Here is a 26,046-nt window from a genome sequence, read left to right as displayed (position 1 = left end):
AATGTATTTATTTTAAATAGTTATTTCAGATAACCAACGTTACTGAAAATTAAGACATTTTCTAAATGGAAAGGGTCTTGAAACCTTGCCTGAGTTCTCACTATTGCATCTTTTTATTTATCAAATTGTTGAAGTAGTGATAGGTAGAAAAATATACCCAGAGTCTTGAAGTGTTCCTTTGTTTCTTGGATAGGATTTTGATTTGATAGTCCAGAACCTGGAAGCTGAAAACTATAATATTGAATCTGCAATAATTGCCATGCTTCAGATGAACCAGGGGAAAAGAAATAGTAAGTCTGTGATGGATATTTATGAGCTTTCAAAATGATTGTATTGGCCATTTTCCAAATATTTATTTTTAATCGAGTCACGGGTAGTAATTATACTGTCGTTTATTCATCCAGCAGAATGCGGGTTATCATCTAGGGCAGTGGAGACAGATAAGTAAACAGATACAACAATACTTAATGGAGTCGGGGGCAGGGTGCTGGGGGAGCACATGAAAAGGCCACCTCACCCAGTTTGGGAAGGGGTGGAGAGTGTCAGGGAAGACTTTGTCCTTTGAGAGTTAAGACTCCTTTATAAAACCAAAATGATAACCAAAATTTATGGAGAGAAAAATACCTTATTTTTCTGATGGAAATATTTAAATTACTAGAACCTATCAACTGCTGATAATTCAGACTTTTTTTACTTGAACTGAGTTTAATTTTGTGTCTTAGAGGGAGGGAAAAAGATGTGACATCTTACTGTTTTTTATTTACTGTCATTTATTTAAAATGATTTCAGTACTTGCACTGCCAGATATTATGTGCCAGATACTGTTCCTGGCATGATAGATTTCTATGTGATTGGGTATTTTACCATCCTCTTTATATGTTTGCTAAGCCTTCTTAGAAAACTGTAAGTAGTGTGGTCTTTGTGACTTTAAAGTGGCACTGCCCAGTATCCGTGCTGTCCAGTGTGGTGGGTACTTGACATGTGGCTAAGTGAGACTGAGGAACTAAATTTTAAATTTTATTTCGCTGTAATTAATTTGCATTTAAATAGCCATATGTGGCCAGTGGCGACTGTATTGGACATCACAGCTTCAGAGCCTATTTCTTTTCTGGTTTTTGGGTGCGAATGAAAGATCCCCCCCTAAAAATTCATGGTCGAAAGTGCTTTAATCTAATAAGAGACTCTGCTGGTGGGAAGCTGATGATGATGCTGGTAAACACGTTGCTTTAAATTTCTCTTCCCAATTTTACCAGTGTTTTTTTCCCTATCTTGCCTGCTGTATTGACTTGGTGTTAGAATTTTGCCTCAAGGAAACCTGCTTTCCAAATGACAGTGATCTAGGGACCCAGGTATTTTTGGAGTCATTTAACAACGATCGCATTGTGTAACTGTCTTAGGTTCGCAATTCTAATAAAATATCTTTCTTTGGAAGATGCAGAGGAGAACCTCGAGTCCAGTGGCCGAGTACTGAAACAGTATGGCCCTTTATGGGAGGAGGGTGGCAGTGGCACCAGAGGCTTTGGAAACCAGGGCTTAAATGAAGGCAGGACTGAAAACAATAAGGCGCGGGCCAGCCCAAGTGAAGAAAACAAAGCAAATAAAAACCAGCTCCCAAAGGTATGAAAGATGGGGTGGAGGGGACATGGTTGCTGCTGTAATGTGGTGGTGGTGGTGGTGGGAACTTGGAGCTCATTTTAGTGCGTCATTTTCTTTTGGTCTGTATAAGTAGTTACTGTAGAAGATACGGGGAGTGCATGAGGGTATATCAAGAAGCAGAATGAAGACCTTGCCCGTCCTGTTTGGCGTAGGAAGGTCACCTACGCCAAAGGAAGGAAGAACGCCCTGTGCTCTGTGTGCACACGTAGTCTCCTTTGCCCGCCTGAGGTTACTACATGTCTGGGTGCTTCCCGGTTAGTCCATGTGCTAAACTCCTATTTCTCATTAATGCCGTCATCCACAGTGAACAACTTTGTGTACAAATCTTTGTATTTTGCATTATTTTCTTGGCTGGAGTCCCAGAAGAAAAATTGACAGGTTAAAGGGCATGGATCTTTGAATCTTTTCAAGGCTTTTTGGTAAATTGTCAAGTGCTTCCCCAAAATGTTGTATGTCTCCCCTCTCCACCCCCGACTCCCACAAGTAGTATATGACACCTTTCATTTTACTGAATTTGGAGTTCATTTTAAAGTCTTGACCAAGAAATTCTCAGCTCAAAATGCAATATAATAAAAGCCGCAGGCAGAGGCAAAGATGCAGGAAGCTTCTGAGGACTGTGTTAGGATTCCCTGGGCCACTAAATTATGTAGAGAAAGGTGTCCTCTGGCCTGTTTGAGTGTTATCTCTTGCTGGACTGGGTTAATGTTTCTTCAGTTCATTTTGAATTGGTTTATGAGGAGAATGGAGTTGATTTTGTTTGCTAGCTGAGCAAGGGGATAGAAATTTAAGTGTAAATTTGAGCAGTGATGGAAAATAATTTTTGGTCAGTTGGGTGGGTTTCCTCTGCGGTTGTTGAAAGGCAGCGTGTGCCCTTTGCCTCTGTCAGCCCCACGTCTTTCTTCAGCAGGCGGCAGCCTGAGTCAGCCGTGCTGGCGCCTCACCAGCTATCTTCTCTTTCAGGTCACAAACAAACAGAGGAAAGAGCAGCAGCGACTAGAGAAGAAGAAACGACAGGAGGAGAGGCACCGTCACAAAGCCCTGGAGAGCAGGAGCAACCATAGGGACAACAGAAGTGAAGCAGATGCGAACACGCAGGTCACCTTGGTGAAGACCTTTGCTGCTCTCAACATCTGACTCTGGCCCTCTGGGAGTCACAGGAGTGGATGGAAAATGGACCGCTGCGTACCAGGCTTTCCAGTGAGGCCATCCTCGACGGGATGAGACACAGCCCGCGGAATCCACACGGAGGCTTGCACTCTGAGTTAATTTCCTTTAAGCTGCCTCTTTTTTGTTCAAAGTTTTGTTAGTGATGTGTTTTATTTTATGAAAGTGCAGTGAAGCCATTCATGTTCTCTAATTAAAATACCGAGTTTTAGAGGTGGATAGTTGGGTCAGGAAAAACCTTTTAAGTGTGGTTTTATTTCCCCTAAACATCAGAGTTAAGTGACGCTGGAGCTTTCCTTAACACTTGTGGTGAGTTTTGTTGTAATTGTTCATGAAGTCGTTTAGATTAGTTGCTAGAAATTCAGAATGACAAGTTTCTCTTTCATTTTCAAATAGATATTGATACACAGGATGGTTTATAAGCAATCTCCAACTCAGGAACCTGTTTAGATTTAATTTTCTTCTAAACCAAGTTAATCAGAAAATAATTCAGAAAGTGTTTTCCCAAAGTGATATGATATGAGGCTGTGGCCTGTAGTCAGGGGGGAAACTAAACAACTGTGTTCCTCTCCTTACTGATTCTGATGTTATTTCAGGTAGGATGCAGGTGCTGTTGGTCCGTTGCCCTCAAGCCATGTGATAAATGCGCCTGACTGTTAATTAGGCCTGGGCTTTGCTGGAAAATAGAGAGCGTTGTTGAGTTTTTGGTAGTTGTTTTTGACAATGAGGAGACGGTATGTTACTGCTCACATGGTTCTGGGATTCTGATAGAATGGAGAGCAGAAGCCCTAGTTGCAAAGGGAGGAAGCAAGGGATTTCTGAGTTTTTGCCTAGGAAGAGTCTGAAGAGTTACTGGATTTTGTAGGGGAAGGATGTCTGGAAGAATATCTCAGGTGTTTCATGTCCGCATGTGAAGTAACTATTTTCTTCCCTACTATCCTAGACTTAGAAAGATGCCTTCGGAGAAGTAAAAGGTAACGTGGTCTGTTGTTAAATTTTCTTACTATTGTGAAAATGAAAACTCATAAAATGCTGTGTTTATTTCTTGTTTTTGAGCTGCTGTTTGGGATTTTGACGTTGGAAAAACTCTCCAGCATCTGACAGTTGTCGATGACTTAGGTCAGACCTACAGGGCAGAGAACATGCTTGGGCTGACTCCGCTCTGCAGTTCTGAAACGGACAGATGTGGGCAGTGGAGAGATGTTGTTCCTGAAACCGAGTGAGCGGATGTGCCGTCTCCTGAGTGAAGTGGCCAGTCTGGAACAGTCTTTGCTGTTTGGGGACCTGATATGTGGATGATTAATATATGCTGAATCAAAAGGCAAATTCTCTCTCCCGCCACTCAAGTTTCAAAATTATGAAAGTTCTGAGGTGAAGGGAAAACTATGAAAAAGTTTTGACTTGTAGACGTGTCGTTGTCTGGGCTGGCCCTGGATCATTGGGTTGTCTCTATTAGCAGGCACTTTGCTTTCTTCTGTTTTGATAATGTACTTTAATTTTTGTCTGTTTGAATTGGTGACTTTTTGTGGTTGGATTATCAGTAGTCTCTTGGAATTGCTCCCAGGACATGGTGCTTTGGGCTTCTTCCTGGTACAGTACATTGTAATAGTTAGCAGATTTGGAAACTGCGCAGCACTTTTTCTTTGCACATCCCAGAGTTCTGAGTTTGAGGCTCGAGCAGTCAGTCCAAACGTGGGAAGGGTCCGCGTTGCCTTGCTGTCTCCAAAGGAGTGAGGGCCACTGCCTCAGGATCTCCTGTTCTCTTGGCTTTCAGCTCTGGGCAGATCCTGTGGCTGAGCTTCTCTAAGGAACACTCTTTCTTGTCTGTCTGTGCCGCGAGAGTGCAGCAGCCCAGATCCTCTCAGAAAGATCAAGATTGTGCATCAGAAATTGAGCAGAATTAGGAGTCAGAAATAGCTTCAGGGAGTCCCATTGTCAGAAATAGTAGAATTGCTTTAGTTACTTGGTGAATGAAGGTGGCCTTAGGCCCTTTTGGGTTTTAGAAGTTTTATAAGTTGTTAAAGTTATTAAAGAATATTGGGCACATTTATTTATAAATTACCTAATTCTGATAACAGACCAGCATTTCTGGGGTAAAATAATAGTGGTTTTAAAAACTAATCAAATAGCGTCAGTAATTTTCTTTTGTTTCCATTTCATGGTTTTCTAGTTACAATTGATCTGTGTTCAGTATGTTAATTATTAGAAATGGGGTGTATGTGTCCAACTTTAGTGCTGTCTTCTAGGTAGGGTTGAGTTTAGACTTCACTGCCTCAGTCTCAGCGAAGTAGGAGGTAGATGGAATCCATATACTTGGCTGCCTTGGTAAGCACTTGAAAAGTAGTCCACTGGCAGCCACAGTGGGGGCCCCGTGCATTTAGTTCTGGGATGGCTGTTGTCAGTGCCTGTCCCCTAGTGCAGGCGCTCATGTGACTCCGCGTTAGGAAGCGAATCTTCCTTCCCCTCTGTGTTGTTCCTTGGCTGTTAGAGGTTTGTGTTACATGGGATTGTCTTGGTATCTTTCAGTGAGGCCGGGAGGAAAGGGCTGGGGCAGTGGTCCTAGCTGCTTACTAGTCTCGTAAACTGTATATAGAGGTTTTATGGATTTTAAAAAAAGATTTTTTAAATGTCCAAATAAGAAATAAAAGTTTAGTGGCAACAGCTTTGTACTAGAGAGGTAGATGTATTAAAACAACGTAGAATCACAACTTCTAAATAGTATAGTTGCCACCAATTAGAGAATAGAATGTGTATGTATATTTAATTTTTCAATAACATGAACATGTCCTTTCAGGAGCAAAGTCTGGTTGAGGAATTGTGGCAGAAAGAAGGATTTTAGTTTAGTTGAGGTTGTCTCTCGTTTCTTTTATGAACTGTAAGAATGCTTCCAAACCCGTTTTGATTCCGAGGGCTTGTGAAGTGGGCTCTCCCTGTGGGGCAGCTCGAGCTGGACTCGGAGGGAACATTTGTGTCGGAAATTTATAATGCCCTGCCCCGCGTCCCTGGGGAGCTTTCACTGTGTGAGGTGGGAGGGGCCGTGTTAAGTGGGGGTTGCTCACATGTTAAGTAGGTAGGTATCACGTGGACTTTGGCCTTGACCTGTACTCGCAGTGAGTCCCTGTCGACAATGTGCACTTTCTCTCGTTCTGAGAAACTACACACTCTGCCTGGGTTTTACTGGGTCAACAGAGAATGCTGTCCGTTTACCTCTGTGGAACGTTCACCTTGAGTATGCAGTCGGTTAAAGGAAGCTGGGATTCCTAGTCAGAGCTGCCCAAGTCACCCTGACCTGCGGCGTCCTGGTGGGCGGGCTGGGAATGGAGCGTCTCGGTTTCAGTGTGTCACATCTGTGGCCCTCCCCGACTCCCGTTTTGGGTAGATGCATAGCTCTTCACCTTTTTACCTCCAGGCTCTGTCTGTCTGTGGCAAACCATTAGACTCGGAGTCTCATGCCGTCTTTCTGTCCTGCTGGCCTCATTGTTTGCTGTCCTTCATCTCAGCTTTCAGAACAGGTGCTGCTAAAACTCTGGGGCCTTCCAGCAGTTGTTCTGAGGTGATTTAATGATGGCACTTTTTGCAAGGTGTGTGTTCCTGACTGAAGCAAATTGTGTTTTTCCACTGGTATCGTAGAGGATCTAGATGGCATGTTTAAATGATAACACATCTTCTGCCGTCACAGATTAGAGGGGGATGTGGATAACTGGCTTGGAGTGGAGATAGCGAGCCCCAGTCTGAAAGCACTTGTGCAATGTGGAACTTGAAACATGTGCCGCAGAGCCTGGCCCTGGGGAAGAGCTGGGCCTTGTGTACTGCCTGGCCCTGTTGTGTCCCAAGGTCCAGTCCCTGTGAAACCCTCAGGCTCTTAACCATTTCTTCCAAGGGATTACTTTCCGGAGTCTCTCTATCCTAATTAGGATGACTTTGTAGCTTGATTAAAATGCTTAGCATCCTTGCCAAGTTACTTGAGAAGGGGCTGATACCAGTAAAGAGTATATTTCTGTAAAAGCAGGAGCTTCTGCGTGGTGTCTTTATTGGAAGCAGGACATACCAGTGATACAGAACTTCCATTCACTGTGCTGACGGTCATGGAGTGTAATGATCACTGTATGAAACTTCTGTGGTCTGCCCCTAGTCCTTTGCAGGTCAGCCTCCAGCAGGTTGCTGTTGCCAGCCGTCCATGACAATCATTTGAGCTCATTCAGAGATCTTAGCCTGTGATTTGATCCCCTGGCAGGTCCTTCGACCAAAACTTGGGGAATGCTGGTGTGGGGCTCCTCATATCTTCTCACTCTCACTTTTCATTTTCCATAGTGGAAAGGGCCCTTGGCCTCCCTGGCTGCCCTTCCAGCATCCTCCACCAGCACTGAGCTCAGTGGGAAGAAGAAAAGAGCCAGGAGTTGGACTTGAAACCTATGTGTTCCTCTTGCTGATGTACAAGTGCTGGTGGGCGTCAGCCGCCTTTATGAAGGAGGGCAGGTGTGGCTGTGGAGAACATAGGGGCCTTCACAGGCTCAGGAACCTTCTCTCTTTTTTTTTCTAATTGCACTATACTTGTTCTAGCTTCAGTCTGGAGATATTTCAGACCTCCATGGGCTCATGATCCATAGACTTAGCAAGTCTTGCCTTATCTGTGGAGCTCGATGGGGAGAAATGTGGCCGTCGTCGATGTCCGTAGGTCATTTCCTCTAGCGTGTTTCTTTCCACAGAGTGTGTTGATCTGAACCATTTTGTTTTTTATTTACCAAAGTACTGTACTTGGCTATTTGCAGTGTTTTCAAAACCAAATGTTTCTTTTTTTGTGTTTTTAACCTTCAATACTTGGTGCAATAGAAGCTGCAAAGATGTGCCACTTTATCTATGAAATGGAGTTTTGTATGACAATAAATTCTAGTTTAAAGACAGAGTTTCAGGTGGTTTTTGTCACTCTCCGACCACTGTTTGCACGCACGAGTCTGAGAGAGCATGCCGGGAAGCATCCTCCTGGGAGACCTGTGCGTGGAAGAGGTGTGAATGTCGATCCATTGTTTAATTGTTTGGAATCTCACTGAGCTTAAAACCGCTGCTTGTAGCTTTAGCACGGGCGAGCACAGCCACCACACACAGGCAGAGCCATCCAGAGGACTGAGCGCTGAAGATCTCTGTTTAATGTCTGAGAACATCTCTGACAATTCGAAGTTGTCTGAATATGGAGCAGCTGTCTGTTGGCTGCCAGCTTGGGGTTTCTCCAGAACTCCGAAGGTTGGTTTGACCCCATTCTAGGAGGGGGCACAGTCCCCCAGACGCACGGGGACAGAAGTGATGGGAGCATGGACTCAGCTAGAACAGGTCCTCCGAAGAGGAGGAGGAGGGTGGCCACTGGAAACCAGAGGGAGGAGACCCGCTCAGCGCGTGCAGTAGGGCCAGCCCCCACCGGCCTCTGGGCCGTCGCACCAGGCCTTGCTGTGTCCTTGTGAGTTCGGCCTGGAGACTCCCACTCTCTCTGGTTCTAACTCATACTTATCAGGCAGCTTTTAGTTGGCTCCACAGTACCTTGATACAAAAGGTATCTGGTATACCCTGGATGAAAGAAAAGAATCCTTGTGTGATTTTTACCCTGGTCCACTACTGAGGACCTCTGGGTGCACACACTCTCCAGTTCCTGAGCCCATGAGGCACCCATTCTGATCCCTGTTAGCCCAGCTGAGTCCTTCTGAAGGATCTGCCAGGACTAAAGTGATGCCCCGATTTAGGCGCACCTCCCCGCCGCTGGGAACTCCTGGCTCCTTAGTGCCATCTCCACAGTGGTTCAGCGGGGGCCAGGCCAAGGGGCCACTGGTAAGTCGGGTGGTATTTGAGGGGCTTCCTGCCTGGGTCTAGAGGACCTGTGAGGCTCTGTCTGTGAGGTTGGATGCCTCTGTAAGGACGGAAATGTTCTCAGGCCAGGTAGGGAATAATTAGAGAACACATGGTTTATTATTTCTATTTTCCTCTAAGGCTATAGCATTGCTCACTCTGAGGGAGTGACAATTTATGAGCTAAAGATTGAAATACCATAACGGGGAAAGTGGCTGTTTCAGTGTCCCTTCTTGGAAACGAATTGCCCATGGTTGCCTAAGAGAAAGCCGGGTTGAAAACCCAGGTGCAAGTTACCTGTTCACCAGACGCCACAGCAAAGCCCTGTCCCCGGCATGCAGAGGCGTAAGCGTGCCTTGAAACACTGTCAAAGTTTGTCATGATGTGCTCTGCGCCAAGGTGGCTTTGCTGGACTGCAGCACAAGCGGGCGCTCAGACCACCGTGAGGCCGAGGCTCAGAACTGTTTTAAAGTAAACTGTTGTAAAGGATCAAGACCAATCCAGTCACTTCAAAGATGCTGGCTTGGCAGAAGGAAAAATTGTCCACCTGGGAGAAACTTGTCTGAACCTACCTGTGGTAGAGGGACTTCGATATCTCAAGATAGTCAGTTTTTAGTCACTTATTCACCCATCTAAACATCCAGGAATCTGTCTAACATTTCCTGAATCCTTGCTGTGTGTGGGTCTTTATTTCTGGGCATTCAATCAGAAGTGGACGTTGTCCTCAAGAAGTTTCCAGTCCAGGAGGGAAAATGGACACATCATATGACCCAAGAGAACACAGACCATTAAGAGAGGTAGTGACAGGAGGGCTGTGAGCTCAGAAGGGAAATCAAGGAGGGCTGTGAACTCAGAAGGGAAATCAAGGAAGGCTTATCGGAGGAAGTGACTTTTGGACTAGGCAGGAAAGGGGAGACAGAATATGGAAATAGGGAGTGAAGGCATCTTGGACTGAAGCACCAGCATAAGCAAAACCTAGAGTGGGATGTCCCTCGTGTTTAGGACAGAGTTTATGAAGGATATACAACTGGTTTGGAGAAAGATTGAAAACTTGTTTCTTCGAACACTTGTCATATGCCTTTTGCTACTGGAAGGGAAATGCTGTGCTTGCTGCATGAACTCTAAAGACGGGGTGTACCGCATCCATCCTGACTGTTTTAGTGTCAGGAGTTGGCCCTGGTGTGCATTTTGACCTTGGAACACATCTCAGGCAGCAGCCCTCCAGGAGGAGCGCTGCGCAACGTCTCTCCAGCCAATCTTGCCCCATTGCCTCGGTGAGATGTCGGTTCAGGGCACTGAAGGTTGATGATTTTCAAACGCGTGTCCACGTAAGATAAATGAGCACTCAGAGGAGTGAGCTGAGGGGCTGTTCAAATCAGTGAGTAACGCGTTTATCATACACATGATGCCGCCTCCCCAAAGTACTTCCAATGATCAGGTTTCTGGGGCATCTAGCGAACAGATTTATTTAGCATCTCCTGTGGGATGGAGGCAATAGGGGAAGCAAAAATCCTGAAGTGACCCAGCATGGCTGGAGCTTCTCCGAGGCTCCAGGCACTTTGAATACATTGCCTCGTTTAAACCCTGCAACCACTCTGGCTGACGGTTCTGTCCCCGTCTGACACACAAGAGAATACATAAGTGGCCCAGGATCAGATTGGTAGCAGAGGCAGGAACTGAACCCAGGCCAATCTGCCTCCACCCGATAGGCACCCCAAACAAGAACCCAAATACCTGGGGTAAACAACACCAGGAAAGGCATGAACACACTGCTTGGCATTCAGAGGACGGCGAAATCTGCTTCAGGTGGACAAGCATCGTGGAAAAGGTTGCGTTGGGGAGGCACCTTAAAGCACGTGGATTTTAACATGGTGGTGTGTGAGCAGGGAAGCTTCTAGGTTGAAGGAAGCTACTGCACAGAGGTGTGAAGGCAGGAAGGCAATGGGCATGTTCTGGGAGCGGTGAGGAGCATAGAGAAATACATATGGCTGGATAAATGAGACTGAAAAAGCAGATGATACCAAACTTGAATGCCAAGTGCTGGTGGACAATGGGGAGCCATTGATGGTTCAGGAGTTGAGGAGCAACGTGATGGAAATCAAGCTGTGGGAAGATGCAGCTGGCATTGATGGACAGGATGGAGGATGGAAAGCTGAAGAAACTTTGGTCCTGCTAATCCGATCGTAGCTCTGTGACAGCACTTACTAGTGTAGAACAATTGTCTGTCCGCCGGTTGGCCACATCTGATTTGTCTCCATCTCCAGCATTCAGGAAGGGGCAAGGAGCATAGTTTGTATAAAAGCATATTGGAGGAAAGAATAAACTTTAATACAGTGTCCAGTTCTCCAGCAGCGACACTGCAGAAAACCCCCCAGAGAAGCAGATGGACGTCCTGATATCATAATCAGACTCTTGAGTTAACTCGGGAATTCCAGTGTGATTTCTAAGCACTTACTGAGTGAGTTATTTAATTGAGTGCTTCATTAGCTCAATTAGCTTCATTAGCTTTTGTTAGGGGCTAAGTGAGAACAAAAGCAAAAACAATCCAAATCCTGTCGTCAGAATTGGAGAGGGAAGCTGTGAAACATCCGGGGAACGAAATCTCTTCTCCAGGCTTGCTGTAGCCCCCATGCCTCATTTGTTCGTTCATTCATTCATTCAATGAGTTAAGAAACGTAAAGTACTTAAAACAGTCCCTAGTCAATGCCAAATGCTTAATAAATGTTAGCTATTATTGTTATTATGACTACATTCATTCATTTATAGAATACAAATGTTTATTATGTGGCCAGGCATTATTTTGTGTACTTTCACACAAGCTAACTTACTGAAACCTTACCACAATGAACCTGCCAGGGAAATGTCCTTGTTCCATTTTCCAAATGCAGAAACTGAAGCTGTGCCTGTGTATCGGTGTTTCTTAGATTTTAACGTGCCCACGAATCACCTGTGGGTCGTCTTAACCTGCAGATTCTGACTCAGCGGGTCTGGGGTCAGATCCAAGATTCTGCATTTCTAACAAGCTCCCTGACGATGTTGCTGCTGCTGTCCTCAGACCACATCGAGCGGCGAGCTCTGCAACAGATGCTAACTGCTAACTGGCAGAGCAGAGGTTTCTACCTGAATCTCTGATCTCAAGTTTGGGGCTCTCCTCTCCTGTTTTTAGTCCTTTCCACAGGTCTGCAGCTGGAAACCAAGTGTGTGTAGTATAGACATGCACACGCAAATGGAATTTAGACAGAGCTCTCGATTCGTTCACCAAACGTTTATTGATCCCTGGGAAAACAAAGGATAAGACTTGGTCTCTGGCCCAAAGGTCACAGCAGGCTGCTCTGAGGTCTCCTTCTTAAGTTCTGAGTTTCGCTTTGTTGGATTGTTACACAGCTATGAGGTTATGAGGTCCTCGTCCATGGGAACCTTAAATCCATCACCCAGGGCACAGCTTCTCTCCGCCTCCCCAAGTCAGTTCCTCCTTCCCGCGATTCTTCATTATGCAGTGGCACCATCATTCTGAGATGGTTGTAAGGACTTAGGTGGTTATGTCCCTGCATGTTTATTATTTACAATGCGGAGCGACCGATTTCACTAGCCCAGAAGCACGCTTTGCCCACCTGATAAAGGGGAAATCTAGGTTTAAGCCAAACTTACGTTTCCCCCGTTAGCCTGAATAAAGTGGACACCAGAGGGCGCCCCAGGACCACCTTCCCCGGCAGAGACGGCCGGCTGTCTTCCCCACGCGACCCATTTTTGCTTTGAGATCTGGTCTTCTGGTGATTCTTGACGGAGGATCTGAGTCAGTTACAGCAGCAAAGCGTGCACACCTGCTCTCCCTCCTTCTGCTAGCCCAGAACTTCTTCACCTTTCACAGTTTATGGTGATCATCCCTTTTATTTCTTCACGCTCTCTCCTGCCCTCAAAGTCCTGAATGGTGTACACGTGGCATGAAAAGGACAAAGGGAGTGAACATTTATTGCGTGTCCCCTGTGAGCTCTGCCCCGTGCAATGCCTTCTTACGTGCTTTCTCTCATTGAATAGGCTCATCTCAATCCTGGAAACTTTTATCATAGTATAGATATGATATATCTATATCATATTATAGATATATATGATATTTATCATGTGATATATATATGACCATTTATCATTTATATATGGTATTTGTCACATATATAAAATCATATATCATTTATATACAATATCGTATATTATAGATATATATATTAATCATATCATATTATAGATAGTGGATATATTACATCTGTGTTTAAGAGTAGAATCTGCTGAAGTATATTGTTCCCAGGGTAGGCTGGGGATCCTTTGGTGCATTAAAACCTTTATGGTGCCAGAGTTGGCCCCACCATGTTGGATGTTGGAATGTCTCCACTTCCCTCTCTGTATCAGGAACCTGACCCGGCCTGGGCACCCTCACTGCTGTCCTGCGCTGGCCACCCTGGTCTGTCTGAGATGACAATCAGAGGGTCAGAGTGTCAGTGGCTGATACCAACTCATGAAGAAGTGAAGACACACTGGCCTGGGAGTGAGGAGCCGCCCTCAGGTAGAACTTCCCCTCTCTGGCCCCCATCTGTCAAAGCAGGGGTTTGGATAAGATGATTCTAGAACTTCCTTTCATTCTTAACCAGTCTTTGCTCATGAGAGGGATTTGACACCTGATGACATAGTGGGGACAATAGTTTTAGGTTGGTATTTTTCATGCTTCTCACATTATGTGACACGGCCAGAAATATTCCTTCTGGAGACTGCCATTATTGTCTTAAGTAAGATTGTAGAATTTTAGAAAAAGAGAATCACAAAAACTTGCCATAGTGGAAAATTAAAAGGACAGAATGTTGAAACTGCATGTTGGGGCCACCCAGGTCAGATTTGTTCCTGCCGAATCCCGGTGCTTAGCATATTGCTGGCACATAGTAGGTGCTCAGAAAATGAATGAATGAATGAAACTGGAGACTAATTAAATCCTACAGTGATGGAATCTGAGAATATTAGAATTATGGGAAAACATTATTCACTTGTTCAGAAGAGGGACCTGAGGTCCCAGGGGTGGGGTATAGAGTCTTCTGGATGCGGAAGGTCCCAGGGCTCGTGGGCTCAGCTCTTCCTAAGGGGAAGATGTGGTCTGGGAGGTCAGCGATGGTCCAGGCCAGGGTCTGGGAGCTCTCAGGGAGGGATGGCTTTGCAGGAAAGGAATTTTCCAGAGGGAGGGCCTTTGGTGCCCATGTTCCCCAGGGCCGGGGCTACAGCAGCAGGAGGCGGGGGCCTGGGAGGCGGAGTACAGCCTCAGCAGGGCGGGGTGGGTCCGGTGCACAGCTTGTTGGGGTAACGGGCATATTTGCGGTTGTAGGTGCCCAGGTTGTCGCGAAAGCAGAGTGCAGCTCTCTTGTCACACTCGCAGGTCTGTTGCTGGCAGGTGGTTCTGCCAGCTGAATGGGACAAGGCAAGTCAGGGACCCGGCTGCTCAGGCCTCCTGCTCTCAGACACACGTGGGACTGCTCTGGGGTCCGCGTTCTCACCCCCGTTCTGCTGGAAGCCCTTTCTCGTGGAGGATGTTCCAGGATGGGTGAGAGAAAGGGCAGGGCCTGAGGGGGGGCCTGCTGGGGCCCGGGAGGCTGGGAAGGCTGGAAATTGGTCTTAGCCGTTCTTCCTTCCTCCCCCAAGCCCACTCCCCCAGGGAGACCATCTGGCCCACTAACTCTCGTCGGCCCAGCCGGGGGCTCTCTAGGCAGCTCCTTTGTCTGTGTGATGCATGGCTGACGGTGGATGGCAGCCGTCAAGCCGAGAGGAGAGCTATGAAATGACAGCAATCCAATCCCAGGTGGCCTGCGCAGGCCCCAGAGCAGCCCCCGTCCAGACTGGAGGTCACTGGGACCGAGGCTAGGGCCTGCTCGGGCCCTATGCCTGCCTCCATGAGTGGACGGACCCTATTTTCTGACATTTGCCTTAGCCCCCCACCCCCTTCTCCAAGTGTGTGCCCACACTCAGCCCAAAAGCCTCCCTTTGTCTCCGCTGCCTCTGTTTGCCCGCGGGACTCTGGCTCCTTCTTGTCCCCACGAATACATCTCACAGCTCAGAAGTGCCCGGGGCTCTCCTTTCCCCCTTCAAGGTCGGCCTCCATTTCGCGTCAGGGTTCTGCCCACACCTGCTGTTTCAGCAACACTCAGAGGTGGAGGGGGCTTGACCACCACGGCCGCTCTCTCAGGTGATTCTCGGAGGAGTGGGCCTCAGCCAGGGATGTGAGAGTGCTCATCTTGATTTTACAGACGAGGAGGCAGAGGCTTTCCAGGGCCGCTAGCCCAAAGTCACGCATCGGGTAGAAAGCAAATCCCTGAGCCTGTGTCCCTATTCCCCTGACATCCCCTCACTCATCCTCTCAGTGCCATCCCTGATAGGTGGCCGTCCCCACCTTGCACAAACCCCCAGTGATGGGGAGCTCACTACCTGACAAAGCTGCCTTGCTGAGTGGATGGCTGCAGAAGCAAGAAACCCTGAGCCAAAACTGCCCCTGGGGGTTCTGGTTCTGGCTTCCCCCTCCCCCAGGACAGACCTTAGAGACCTGAGCTCAGTCTTCTTTGACTCTCCCAGGTCCTTCCACTGTGCCCCATGCTGGGCCTGCCCACCCTGCCCTGGCTGTGCAGGGGGAAGAAGACCTGGTTCTCTGACCTGGGCTCCCTCCGTGGGGCTGGGCTGCCTGAGGCCCTGCACACTCACACTTGGTTCAGGCTGCTTCCCTGGGCCGGGGACCAGAGGAAAGCTAATTGGTCCAAGTGGGCACTGGACCCGGCAAAGCTGAGCAACAGGGCCCAACCTGGCAGCCCCACTGGGGAGAGTCAGCCTTTGGGGACAGGCTCTGCGGTCCCAAATCGAAGCACCCGCTCTCTGTCTGGGAGTGTGCTCTCGAGGCTCTGTCCTGGTGACCAGGCCTTTAGCTGCAGACCCCTGAGGAGGGCTGTGTGAGGACAGCTCCTCTGGGGCCTGGCTCAGTTCTGCCCTCTTTGCTCTGTTTCCCAGAGGCAGAAGCTAGGAGGCCTTGGGGTGGGGGGCAGTGCCTGGGGCCAGGGCAGGAGTTGATGGGTCCTGGGGTTCTGTAGACTGGATGCCAGGTGAGCGTCTGGGCAGAGGGACAGGCCTCTCCCCAATTCCGTGATGATGGAAGACCCCACCCCTCTTGGCCCTGACGAGGCCCAAGGGTCATCATCAGGAGGGGATTCCTGTCTGAAGCTGTCCCTGCTCCCTGGCGTCTGGGGTGCTTAGGGCTGTTTACTTACCACAGAGGATGCGGCGCCTGCTGGCAGAGAAAAGGTACTTTTCCAGCTTGGGTTCACAGCCCAGCTTCTCCAGACGCCCGTAGCAGCAGTCATGGGCGTGGCAGCACCTGTAAGGGTCACGGTCGACCTGGAGTGGACTGTGAGCCAGGCTAGGTTGGACCGGGGGCTGCCGGGGGCTCAGGGCCCAAAGGGCTCCAGGGAGAGGTCAGCCCCCACTTTTAGGTGTCCCCAGCTCCTCCGTTCCGCAGGGAGCTCCTCCGGCTGGGCTGCCTGCTCACCAGTCTGTCTGGTCCACAGGCCAGTGGGAGCCGCCGACGCCGCAGTAGCAGCCGTAGTCGTTGTACTGCAGCGCGGGCTTGCCCGTCATCCTCTCGATCATCACCCCAAACTGGACCAGGTTCCCGCCAGCCAGGGCCACTTCGAGGAGGGAGAGCAGAGGCCTCAGATCCTCAGGGCCCCACCCTCTGCCACCAGCTTCCCCTGAGGGCCCCTCCAATCTGAGTCCAGAGGCCTCTCTGATGGTTCAGCTAACTTCGCCTTGCCGAGCACCTCACTCGCAATAACAAGGATGCTAATCAGTAACAATATCTCTGAGCCCTCCATCCTGCCTTGATTCCTAGTCCTCACCCCCATTATGTCAGTGCACCCAGTCCCCCTGCCGCTCCTCCACCATCTCCCAGAATGCCCCCACTCATCTTCCCGGTTGCTCCCCGCTGTTCCTCAATGTTTCCCTGTGGGTCCTGATTGTCTCCCCAGGTGTCAGCCCCGGGCCCCCAGGAGCACTGTGTCCCCACCAGGTCTCCTCAGATGCCACGGGATAGGCTTTCTAACCACCTGGGCCCCCCCGGATTCCTCCAGGTCCTGCTGGTGCAATGATGGGGGGCAGCCCGCCTGGGCAGGTGGCAGCCTAACATGGGAGCTGGGGTGGAGGATGGAGTGCGGGTGGCAGGAGCCTCGTGTGTGCAGTCTGGGATCCCCACCAGCCCCTTTCCCAGGCCCCCGAGGCCCCCCAGGCTGCACTCTTCACCTCCTCTCCCCTCTCGCTGGCCAGAGCTGGTTTGGGGAGAATTGGCCTCAGGATGACCCACCATGGCCTCCCCAGGGTCAGGCCAGGGGCCTCTGGGGAGCTTGGAGTGCCCAGCTGGGGTGGGGCAAAGTCAAGGGTCATGAAGATCACTTACCCAGGAGGCAAAGGAGGGTCAGAAGAGGGGGAGACTTCATCCTCTGGGGAGGGGAGGCAAGCAGGGGGCCAAGGAGCTGGGCTGTGGGAGAAGGAAGTGAGCAGGGGCACCTCTGATCTCAGGGCACCTCCCCAATTAGTTAAATACCCAGGTCCTGTCCACTCCCCGTCATTAACCCCCAAATGCCCAGTGATGCAATGACACTTCCAGGTCTGACACTTTGGCCAAGTCCCCAGGGGAGGGGCCAGCCGGGGGGCCCGTGGGCTCCCCTTCCAGGCAGTCTGGGGAGGGGGCCCATCTGTGACTCTTTCTGCTCACTGCCGTTCCCATCACCTACCCCTTTCTAAAAACCGTCACACCAGCTCCCACTGATGGAGCGTGACCCAGGGGCTACATCTGGTGCTTTTCATCCTTGGCATCTTCCCCGCATCCCCACGAGAGGCTGAGAAACGTAAGTTCACAAGGCCACGTCTGTCCTCTTTCTGTGCCCCTGGCTACTTGAGCGTGCCCTCTGCTCCCTGCCCCTCGCCCCATCCCCAGCCTCTGCGTTCGTTACCCAGAGGGAGAGCTCGACCACGCAGCAGGGCACCAGGAGTCTGGGGGGGCCATCTGTCTAAGAACCTGAAGGCCACATAGGCTGGGACGTATAGGAAGGTATAAGCCAAGGGCTGGGCGCTCAGCCAGCTGTGCTTAAGGGTTTTTCTTTATTGTTCTTTCCCAGGCAGGTTCCCGCTTGTCTGACAAGGAAAATACTCCCAGATGTGACTTCTGTCTGCCCAGATCATCATGCAGTGACATAGTGTGGCTGCTGTAAAAATGGGCTCTGTCTGAGCCAGTTGGAAAACCCACATGCCTGCATAACCTGGAAACTTCTGTCCTTTTGATGCTATCTTAGGGGCTGGGTGGGGGAGGCAGTAGCCCCCAGGCCCAGCCTGTCCAGCAGGTCAGGTCAGGACATGGAGGCCAGGCTTCAGAGCGTGGCTGCTTGTCAGCGGGATGGATGAGAGGGCCCAGCTCAGTCGTGGTCAGAAATTTCAGTCCCACCAGCCGTGGACTCACAGTGGCCTCATTTGCTGGCTGCTGCTGGCTTCCGTGAGTCCCCTGAGGCAGAACTGGGGGCAAGATGCTGCTGTCCTGCCTGGGACTTCCTCCTGCCCCTGCCCTCCCTCCTTCTGGTCTGTGACTAGGATAACTTGACCAGCCACGTCCGTCGACCTCCAGGGCCTGGAAGCTGCTTGATCTGTGGCCTTGGAGTCCTGACTCCATGCTTATGATTATCCCTTGCTCCGGACCCTGGTTTTCCCATCTATATTACAGGGATAGAGGCGTCCCGGGCTTGCCTCCTTCATGGGAGGGTGGCATGCAACTGAGCAGCTTGTTGCACCGAGAACTTACTACGAACCAGGACTGCGCCGAGCCTTCTCAAGCAAGACCTCAAGGAGCCCTCAAACAGGCCCATGATGCACGGGCCACCATCATCCCCATTTTACAGAGAGGCAAACTGAGGCACACGACTATGTAAACGGTGAGCCAGAATTTGGGCCCAGGCGGTTCAAAGAGGGTCCCGACAGCGGGTGTGGGGCCCAGCCTCCCTGATACCTTAGGGGCCTCCAAAATGTTCTAATTTCTTTAAAATCAGAATGACGACCATCCAGTCTGGATTATATTTGTCTTCATACCAATAGGGTCATAAGACTTGCTTTTTACTTTTTTTTCCTTTCTATGGAGAAAAGGGCCCATGGAAGCTAAAGCGCCCAGGGCCCACGACACTTTCACGCTGCAGCCTTGAGTTCAACCACTGGGCACGTGGCCTCCTCCCTCGGGAGCCGACTCGGCCCGGCACCGGCCTCCATTCCTGGGGAGGAGGCTGGGGCTCCCATCACGCCCAGGAAGGACTCCGATACAAATTCCCTGACCCCACCCCGGCAGGGAGAGTCCCTGGGAGTGTCACCCTGGAGCGGGGAATGGAGCCCTGGTGGCCGGGATCCTTGACAGTGATTTGAGACTAATGGTTTTTAACGCAAGAATAAAGCCGGGTAAACACTGACATGTATTTGGCTAAGGCCCTGCCTCCATCCCTCCCATTTCCTGCTAATAACCGGTCCTGGAACTCTGCATGCTGGGCTGTCCTCGTCCCACTTACAGAAGACTTGGGGGGTGAGGGGCCAGAGAGGTGACTCCACCTGGCCAGGGTCACCCAGCCGCCATGAGTCATGGTCTCAGACAGGTGAGCTCCCCTTTGCTCTATTGCCTTTTGATTTTTAATGAGGGCATCTCCTGGCATCGCCTGGCTCCTGGCCTGGGACACAAGAGCCCAAACAGTGAGTCACTGAGGAGCTACGTCCTAAACAACCGAAAATTAGCTTTGATTCCCTGGAGGTCTGGCCCACAGCCCTTCCTGTAGCCGCATAAGGGTGCACCCCAGGAAAGGCCAGGTTCTTGAGACAGTCCCATTGGTGAGCCATTTTGAACCCTGTCCCAGCCAGGATGGGGCCCCTGCAAGCCCCTGTCAGTGTGTATCTGCAGCAGAAAACCGAGGACTGTAGGACCAGAGCCAGGCAGGGAAATCCAGGCAGGCTTCCAGGCAGAGGTGTCCCTCACTGAGGTTCGAAGTGGGGACGTTGAGAGGACTTGAACCTGGAGGAGGGTGTCAGGCATTCAGGAAACGTGGTGGATTTCATGGTTTTCTCACCAGTGGCAGAATGTGGCTGAAAGCACCAGGTTTCTGCCTCAGCAAGACTAGGACTCAGGTGTTGGCTCTACCACTTAGAGGCTGTGTGGCCTTGGCCCATCCCGTCCCCTCTGGAGCCCAGCTCCATTATCCATGTCAGGGTGATGAGACCTGCCTTTCAGAGTCTGGGACCAGATGAAAAGAAAACGAAATGTGTAAAGCCCTTCGCAGGATGCCATGCCCCTTGGAGGAACCAGTACATACTGGGTCTCTCCTCTTGTCCCTTGTTACCTGGCCACAGGGGAGCCACCTGCTGTCCAAGAGCTCCCAACACTCACCCGGGCTGTGGTATAGCAGCTGGATGAGGGCCCCCGGCCTTTCAGTGGGATAACTGTCCCCCTCGACAGATCTTAACTTCCACGACGGAGGGTGGTTGGGGTGGAGGACAGGAGAGGGACGAGCCCGGCAATGTCTTCTTTCCGGGAGTAAACTTGTCCCTTGAGGTTCAGAAGTCTTTGTCGTCATCAGCATCATCAGCATCAGCATCAGCATCAGCATCATCAGCATCATCAGCATCAGCATCAGCATCAGCAGCATCAGCATCATCTGCAGCAGCAACAGCACCTTAACAATAAAAATGGCAAACCAAGTACCATTTATTAAACTCCTACAGTGTTGCGGGCACTGTGCTGAGAGCTCTTCCTCTGCTCAATCTCATCTTCTGTTGCTTCTCTCAGAGCCTGAAGCATCTGATGGAGCCCGCCCAGCGAAGTGGGATGACCTCATTCCTCATGGGATGCATGGCCTGTCCAGTCAGGAAACTATACTGGGGGCTTACTATGTGCTGGGATACGCTGGAGAGCAGAGCCAGGTACGGTTCCTGCCTTCATGGAGCTGACAATCCAGCAGGGCACAAACGTTAGTAATTATATACTGAATGGAAACCTGCGCGTAGGGATGAGTAGCTTGACAGACTGTCCCGTGGGGTTATGAGAGCATTTAACAGGGGTGTGTCGTATGGGCAGGGGGTCAGTGAGGGCTTCTCTGTGGAAGAAATGGTTTAGCAGGGATCTCAAGAAGTTTATTGGATGAAGAGGGAAGTGGAGAGAGTTTAAATAGAGGGACAGCCCGTGCAAAGGCCCTGTGGTCTGAGGGGCACGGCACCCAGAAGGGGCTGAAAGGAGGCTGGGGTAACTGGGCTGGTGGTGGGTGGGCCTTGAAGGGCATGATTCCCTGGGAAGCTGAACCTGAGACTGTGACCTCTCATTTACCCCACAGTAAGTCTTTGCCTAGCCTAATGGGGAGGTGGCCTGGAGCTTGCAGTGCTGGAGAAGGCCTGGGAGTCCCCCATGAGAATGAGGCACCTCTCTGGAAGACCCAGTGGTATTTTCATCCAATGGGGAGCCTCCAAGGGCACCTGAAGGCCACGGAGGCTTGTCCCTCCAGTGGGAACAGGCTTGGTACAACTGTCACCACACATCTGGGTTCTCCTGCCTGTGATGGAGAGTAAAGAACAAGAATCCTTGGCGTGGGCCTGTTGTCGTCTTTTATAAGGTGGCCGACGTCCTTGTAAAATGGCCTGCCTTGTTGGTCTCCGTCCAGGGAACAATGGATGGCCAGTGAAGGGTGTGAAACAAGGAGGCGTCCTGCTCACATCTGTGTTTGGACCCAACGCTTCTGGCCGCTGAGAGGAGAATGAATAGGAGGGACACCAGCAAGGAAGAAAAGGCAGGTAGCGGGGTATCGCAGGCTCCAGAGGGGCACGGGCCACACACGTCAGGTGAGGGAGGGGCCGTGCTGGGAGCACTAGGTGGGTGGGGCCTGAGGAGGGGCGACGAGTGCAGCGGGCCACCACTCTCACTGAGCCTTCACGGGTACAGCGGCCGGTCATGAGGAGGGAGGGGAAACAGAGGATGCTTGTCCCGCAAGAGCTCCACCGCCCCCAGCTGACCCACGAAGGGAGCGGGAGGAGGAGGACCCTGGGGTGCAGTGCTGCCCACGCAGGTGCAGGCAGGGGCCGTGCGCAGCACCAGCACTGTGCGTTTTGCTGGGGTGCGTGTGTCTGTAAGTTGCTGTGCGTGTGGGGGACAGGTAGGCCCCTCCCGCTGTGACGGCCCGTTTGCTCTGAGTGCCACAGTGTCCTGGCTGAGGTGACTCTAGGGGTTCTGGGGTCAGGCTGCCTGGCTTCACCACCAGCTAACTGGGTCCTCTTAGGCAAAGGACCTCACTTCCCACGTCTCCGTTTCCTCGTCTGTACTGTGAGGGTAATAAAACTGTCTGTCCCATGACATTGTTGGGAGAGTTAACAGAACAATATGCGAAGGGCTTAGAGGAGGGCCCTGCAAGTACCATATTGTGGCTGCTAACAGCAGGGTTACTAGTCAACACAGATTTGGGGGCCTCCCCTACAAAGCCCCTTCCTACCCGTAACCCTCTTCTTTCCTCGAGGCCTTCAGAACCTGTTCTGGTTGGTGGTGTTCAGGATCATTCTTAACATTTTATGTTTTTGGGGGTTTTTTTGGTGAAGAAGATTGGCCCTGAGCTAGCATCTGTTGCCAATCTTACTTGTTTCCCCCTTCCCAAAGCCGCAGTGCATAGTTGTATATCTGAGTTGTGAGTCATTCTAGTTCTTTTATGTGGGATGCTGCCTCAGCATGGCTTGACGAGTGGTGCGTAAGTCCACCCCAGGATCCAAACTAGTGGACCCCCGGCCGCTGAAGTGGAGCACGTTAACTTGACCACTCAGCCACGGGGCCAGCCCCTCACCCTTAACATTTTAACATTTGTGGGGTCTGGGGATCCTCATGGTGTGTGCCTAAATACTTAGCTTACTAATCAAGCCGACAGACTGGGGAATAGAGTGTGTTCTATCCTTCTATCTCAATATACTTTTCTAACAACACATTAAAGGATATATGAAAAGCCACAGGTTTTGTAAGACTGAAAGTCAGAAATGTGTCTAAGCTGATTGAGTTAATTCTTATTGTGTGTGCTTGGGTGATCTGTCAATGGGCTGCCAATGTTCAAATGATATAAAACAAAGACTTACGTATTTCATAAATTATCATACATTTGTTCCATAAAACGTATTTTTCTTGCTTTCATTTCAGCAAAATCTCCATTTATGTTGTAATCAAATTTTTACATGATTTGTGTTCCCCTGACAGTAATGATCTAAAAGATTTTTAAAGTGTTATTGTATTTGAAGTGTATAAAATGTAATTGTTTCACAAAGAACAAAATAAGTCTAAAGAGAAAAGATTAAAATTATTTTAATATTTTTTCATAAGTTTTTTCTTCGAAAATACTCTAAATTCTCTATTAAAATTAAAAGGCAAAATATAAATTATAGCTAATGAATATAAAACATTTTAAGTAAATTTATTTGACTAAAAGTTGGCTTTTTGAAAACTGTTTTGTTGAAATTGGATCACGTCTTGCCAAATATTTTAATAAAAATAAAACTATTTGCAATTCTAACATTCAATCTCATTTAGCTGCCAGTGTACAGAATTGCCATCATCACCCAAAGTTATGTGTAAACCTACATTTATGTAAGTTTATGAGTAACATGTATTGTCTGATATCGCCCAGTGTCCTTTAGTGCCCCCGTGACCCTGTGGGGAATCCCGCACTAATTCAGGGGCACCTCTGGACCTGTGAGTTGGAAATGAAGGGGCACAGGAAAGTGGGTGTTTGGAGCTAGTGGCAGGCAATGTTTTGCTGGGCAAGAACTAGCTCCCTGGGAGGGAGCCTCTGAGCTGACCCTCCCGTCCTGCGCTCGCAGCCTCCCTTGGGAGCAGCGTCCGTCCACGATCCGGCAACAGCACAGCCCGCAGCCTCGGTGATGTTCTGAGGCAGCTGCCCTTTGTCTTGTGGGCCCGGGGCAAGAGATGCGAGGAAGCGGTTTGCTGGGCCAGAATGGTGATAGTTAGGAGAGCTGATGTTTAAGGCTGGGGATTGCAGTGTCCCAGTGCTGGTGCCCGTCAGAGGACAGAGGCACTCTGGACCTTTCAATAGATTTTGTGTGTGTGTGTGTGTCCGTCGGCGTGTGTACATTTATGTGTGTGCATATGTATGTATGAGTGTGTGTGTGTCTCTGTGTGCATGTGCATCTCTGTGTACATGTATGTATGTGTATGTATGTGTGTGATTATGTGTCTCAGTGTGTGTCTCTGTGCCTCCGGGGGTATGTATGTGTGAACCTGTGAGTGTATGCCTATGTGTGCGTGTGTCTCTGTGTGTCTGTATGTGTGTGCGTGTCTCTGTGTGTGTCTGTGCATATGTGTGTATGCATGTGTGTGCTCGTGCTTGTGTGTGTGTGATATGTGGGCGCCTTTCCCGCATGGGGCCCAGGGCGGCGCTGGGGGTGGTGACTCAGCTCCTCCTATGTTGTTCTAGGGGCTTTACGTGTAACCGGCAGCACAGCCCTGTGAAGGGGGTATTGCTGTTTCTGTTTTACAGATGATGAAAGTCAGGCTCGATGTCCTGCCAGGGAAGGCCACAAAGTCACCCAGTTCCTGAATGGGTCAGCAGCCGGAGGCCAATGCTGTTGCTCCATGCTGCCTCCCAGTGGTGAGTTTAGGCACAGGCCTGCTGTCTCTTGCTCACTTAGATGTCCCGGGGCCCTGGGTTCCTGGAAGGTGACGAGGCCTAGAGAGGAGCAGGGATTTGCTGAAAGTCACTCAGAGAGTTAGTGGCCAAGTTGGCAGTAGAAGTTGGGTCTCCTGTCTTGCTGTTTCTTTGTTTCCCCCTCACACTGAGGGCACCTAGTAGATATGTTAATTTTCCTTGCTTCCAATAATGGCTGATGCACCTATGGTGGGTATATTCACGGGGGAGATATCCCAAGACCTTCATGAATCCCGAAATTTACGAAAAGTCAATAGCAGGAAGTAACATGCTGTGTGTTAACATACCATAATAATATGCATGGACTCTGGACAATCGGACTCAGTTCGAGTCCCAGTTCTGCCCCTGAGAAGTTCTGGGATCTGGAGTAAGTTACCTCTTCGAGATTAAGCCACATCCAGTGCCTGGGGCGTCCCACCCACACAAGGTACAACTGAAGATCGTAAGTAACCCATTAGGCCCTCAAAGAGAATAACCGCCTAGGTTGAAAGACAAATAGACGAGACAGTTGCTGCACTGCTGTAGATGCTGGGGACTGGCCCAGTGACTTGCCCGGCACAGGGCGTGACGTGTGCTAGCTGCAGGCTTTCTTTTAAACCCTTACCTGCACCACGCTCCTTCCTGTCCTGGGACACTTACCTGGAACGCTGCTCCTCACAGTCTCTTTACCCAGCGATCTCCCTCCCATCTCAACGCTGAGGTCGCTTCATCCAAGAAGCCATGTTGGCTAAGATAATACTGGAGGCTATAACAAACAGCTCCCCAGACTTCAGTGACTTAGCATAGCACACCTTTGTTTCTGTTTCATATGATGGTCCAGTGCAGGATGGCACGGGGAGGGAAGGGTGGGCGGCTCTGTCCCATGCAGCCTTTCAGGGATCCAGGTGGATGAAGACTTTTCCGTCTTCAGCACGTGGCTTCCAAAGTCGCCCTGAGCTTTGTCATCAGCCAGGAGAAGAGAGAAGAGGGGAAGACACACCTGTTTCTTAACCATTTTAGCCTGGAAGTGATAACCATCACTGCTGCTCACCTTCCCCTGGTGAGAGCTAAGCACAGGACCTCATGCAGATGCAAAGGAGGCTGGGAAATGTAGTCCCTGACCGGGCTGCTGCCGTCATTCCAGCAATAATCTCCCAACAACCAAGGAAGCCTGAATTTTTGGTGTCTCTCCCACAGAAGTCTCTTTCATGCTTTTAAGGCATTCTATTCTTTTCCTTTGTAGCACTCATCATTGTTTTTAGCATTTAAAAAAATTTGATGAGTATTTTATTATCTCTCTCTCTTTGCAGACTCTAAGCTCCATGAGGGTTGGATATTCATCATTGTATCTTCAGTGCTTAGCACATAATAAGTGTTCAATAAAAGTTTGTTGAATGAATAAAGGAAAGAAGATATATATAACATATACAAATTTGTTGACTTTTTTATGACAATATACTCTTATATATTGGTGCTTTCCACTGCAAGTAACGAAAGAAACAATTTTCTATGTTAAATAATAAAGTGGATCTTTGGCTCAAGTCAGTGAAGATTCTGGAGGCATGGCAGCTTTCAGGCATGGCTGGATCATGGATCTGGTTCTGTTTTCTTTGCAGTTCTTTCTATCCTGCTCTCTCCCAGGGTGCCCTCT

The 26,046-nt window shown here is 49.7% G+C and overlaps 2 protein-coding genes across 9 annotated transcripts in view; one reads left to right on the top strand and one right to left on the bottom strand.

Annotated features, from left to right (window-relative positions):
• Positions 1–20,655, top strand: part of OTUD3 (OTU deubiquitinase 3) — a 41,768-nt gene extending 21,113 nt beyond the window's left edge. The window contains exons 6-12 of one of the 7 annotated variants that reach the window (XR_006888633.1): positions 194–290; positions 1,433–1,617; positions 2,617–3,129; positions 13,054–13,207; positions 14,063–14,227; positions 17,839–18,638; positions 20,522–20,655. Coding sequence is in view for 1 of the 7 variants with exons in the window: in XM_046661451.1 (XP_046517407.1) it covers positions 194–290; positions 1,433–1,617; positions 2,617–2,790 (456 nt within the window). In the remaining 6 variants the exon portion in view is untranslated. Of the gene's footprint in view, positions 1–193; positions 291–1,432; positions 1,618–2,616; positions 7,722–13,053; positions 13,208–14,011; positions 14,228–14,770; positions 15,924–16,229; positions 16,364–17,834; positions 18,639–20,521 lie in introns of those variants that run through there. The other 6 variants (XR_006888632.1, XR_006888635.1, XR_006888630.1 and 3 more) reach the window with 6 other exon arrangements.
• Positions 11,899–20,527, bottom strand: PLA2G2E (phospholipase A2 group IIE). 2 transcript variants are annotated; one of them, XM_046661454.1, is made up of 5 exons: positions 20,123–20,527; positions 17,114–17,194; positions 16,211–16,349; positions 15,933–16,039; positions 11,899–12,573 (listed from the first exon to the last, which is right to left on the bottom strand). In XM_046661454.1, the coding sequence occupies exons 1-5, from the start codon at positions 20,388–20,390 to the stop codon at positions 12,566–12,568; spliced, it is 603 nt and encodes a 200-aa protein (XP_046517410.1). In that variant the 5' UTR covers positions 20,391–20,527; the 3' UTR covers positions 11,899–12,565. The 2 variants fall into 2 exon arrangements, with proteins under 2 accessions (XP_046517410.1, XP_046517409.1); XM_046661453.1 differs by lacking the exon at positions 11,899–12,573 and adding an exon at positions 13,622–14,090.
• Positions 20,656–26,046: the final 5,391 nt, after the last annotated feature.

The sequence above is a fragment of the Equus quagga genome, chromosome 5 (assembly GCF_021613505.1).
Source record: "Equus quagga isolate Etosha38 chromosome 5, UCLA_HA_Equagga_1.0, whole genome shotgun sequence".
In the NCBI taxonomy this organism is placed as follows: Eukaryota; Metazoa; Chordata; class Mammalia; order Perissodactyla; family Equidae; genus Equus; species Equus quagga.
Note: the sequence above shows the minus strand (reverse complement) of the source record. Positions and strands in the feature narration are given on the sequence as shown.

Coding starts and splice junctions, on each gene's coding strand:
- PLA2G2E (XM_046661453.1), bottom strand. CDS start 20,390: ATGATGCTGATGCTGCTGATGCTGATGCTGATGCTGATGATGCTGATG. Junction 17,195..20,122: donor GCTGCTATACCACAGCCCGG/GTGAGTGTTGGG, acceptor CTTCTCCCACAG/CCCAGCTCCTTGGCCCCCTG. Junction 14,091..15,932: donor CAGGCGCCGCATCCTCTGTG/GTAAGTAAACAG, acceptor TGTCCCATTCAG/CTGGCAGAACCACCTGCCAG.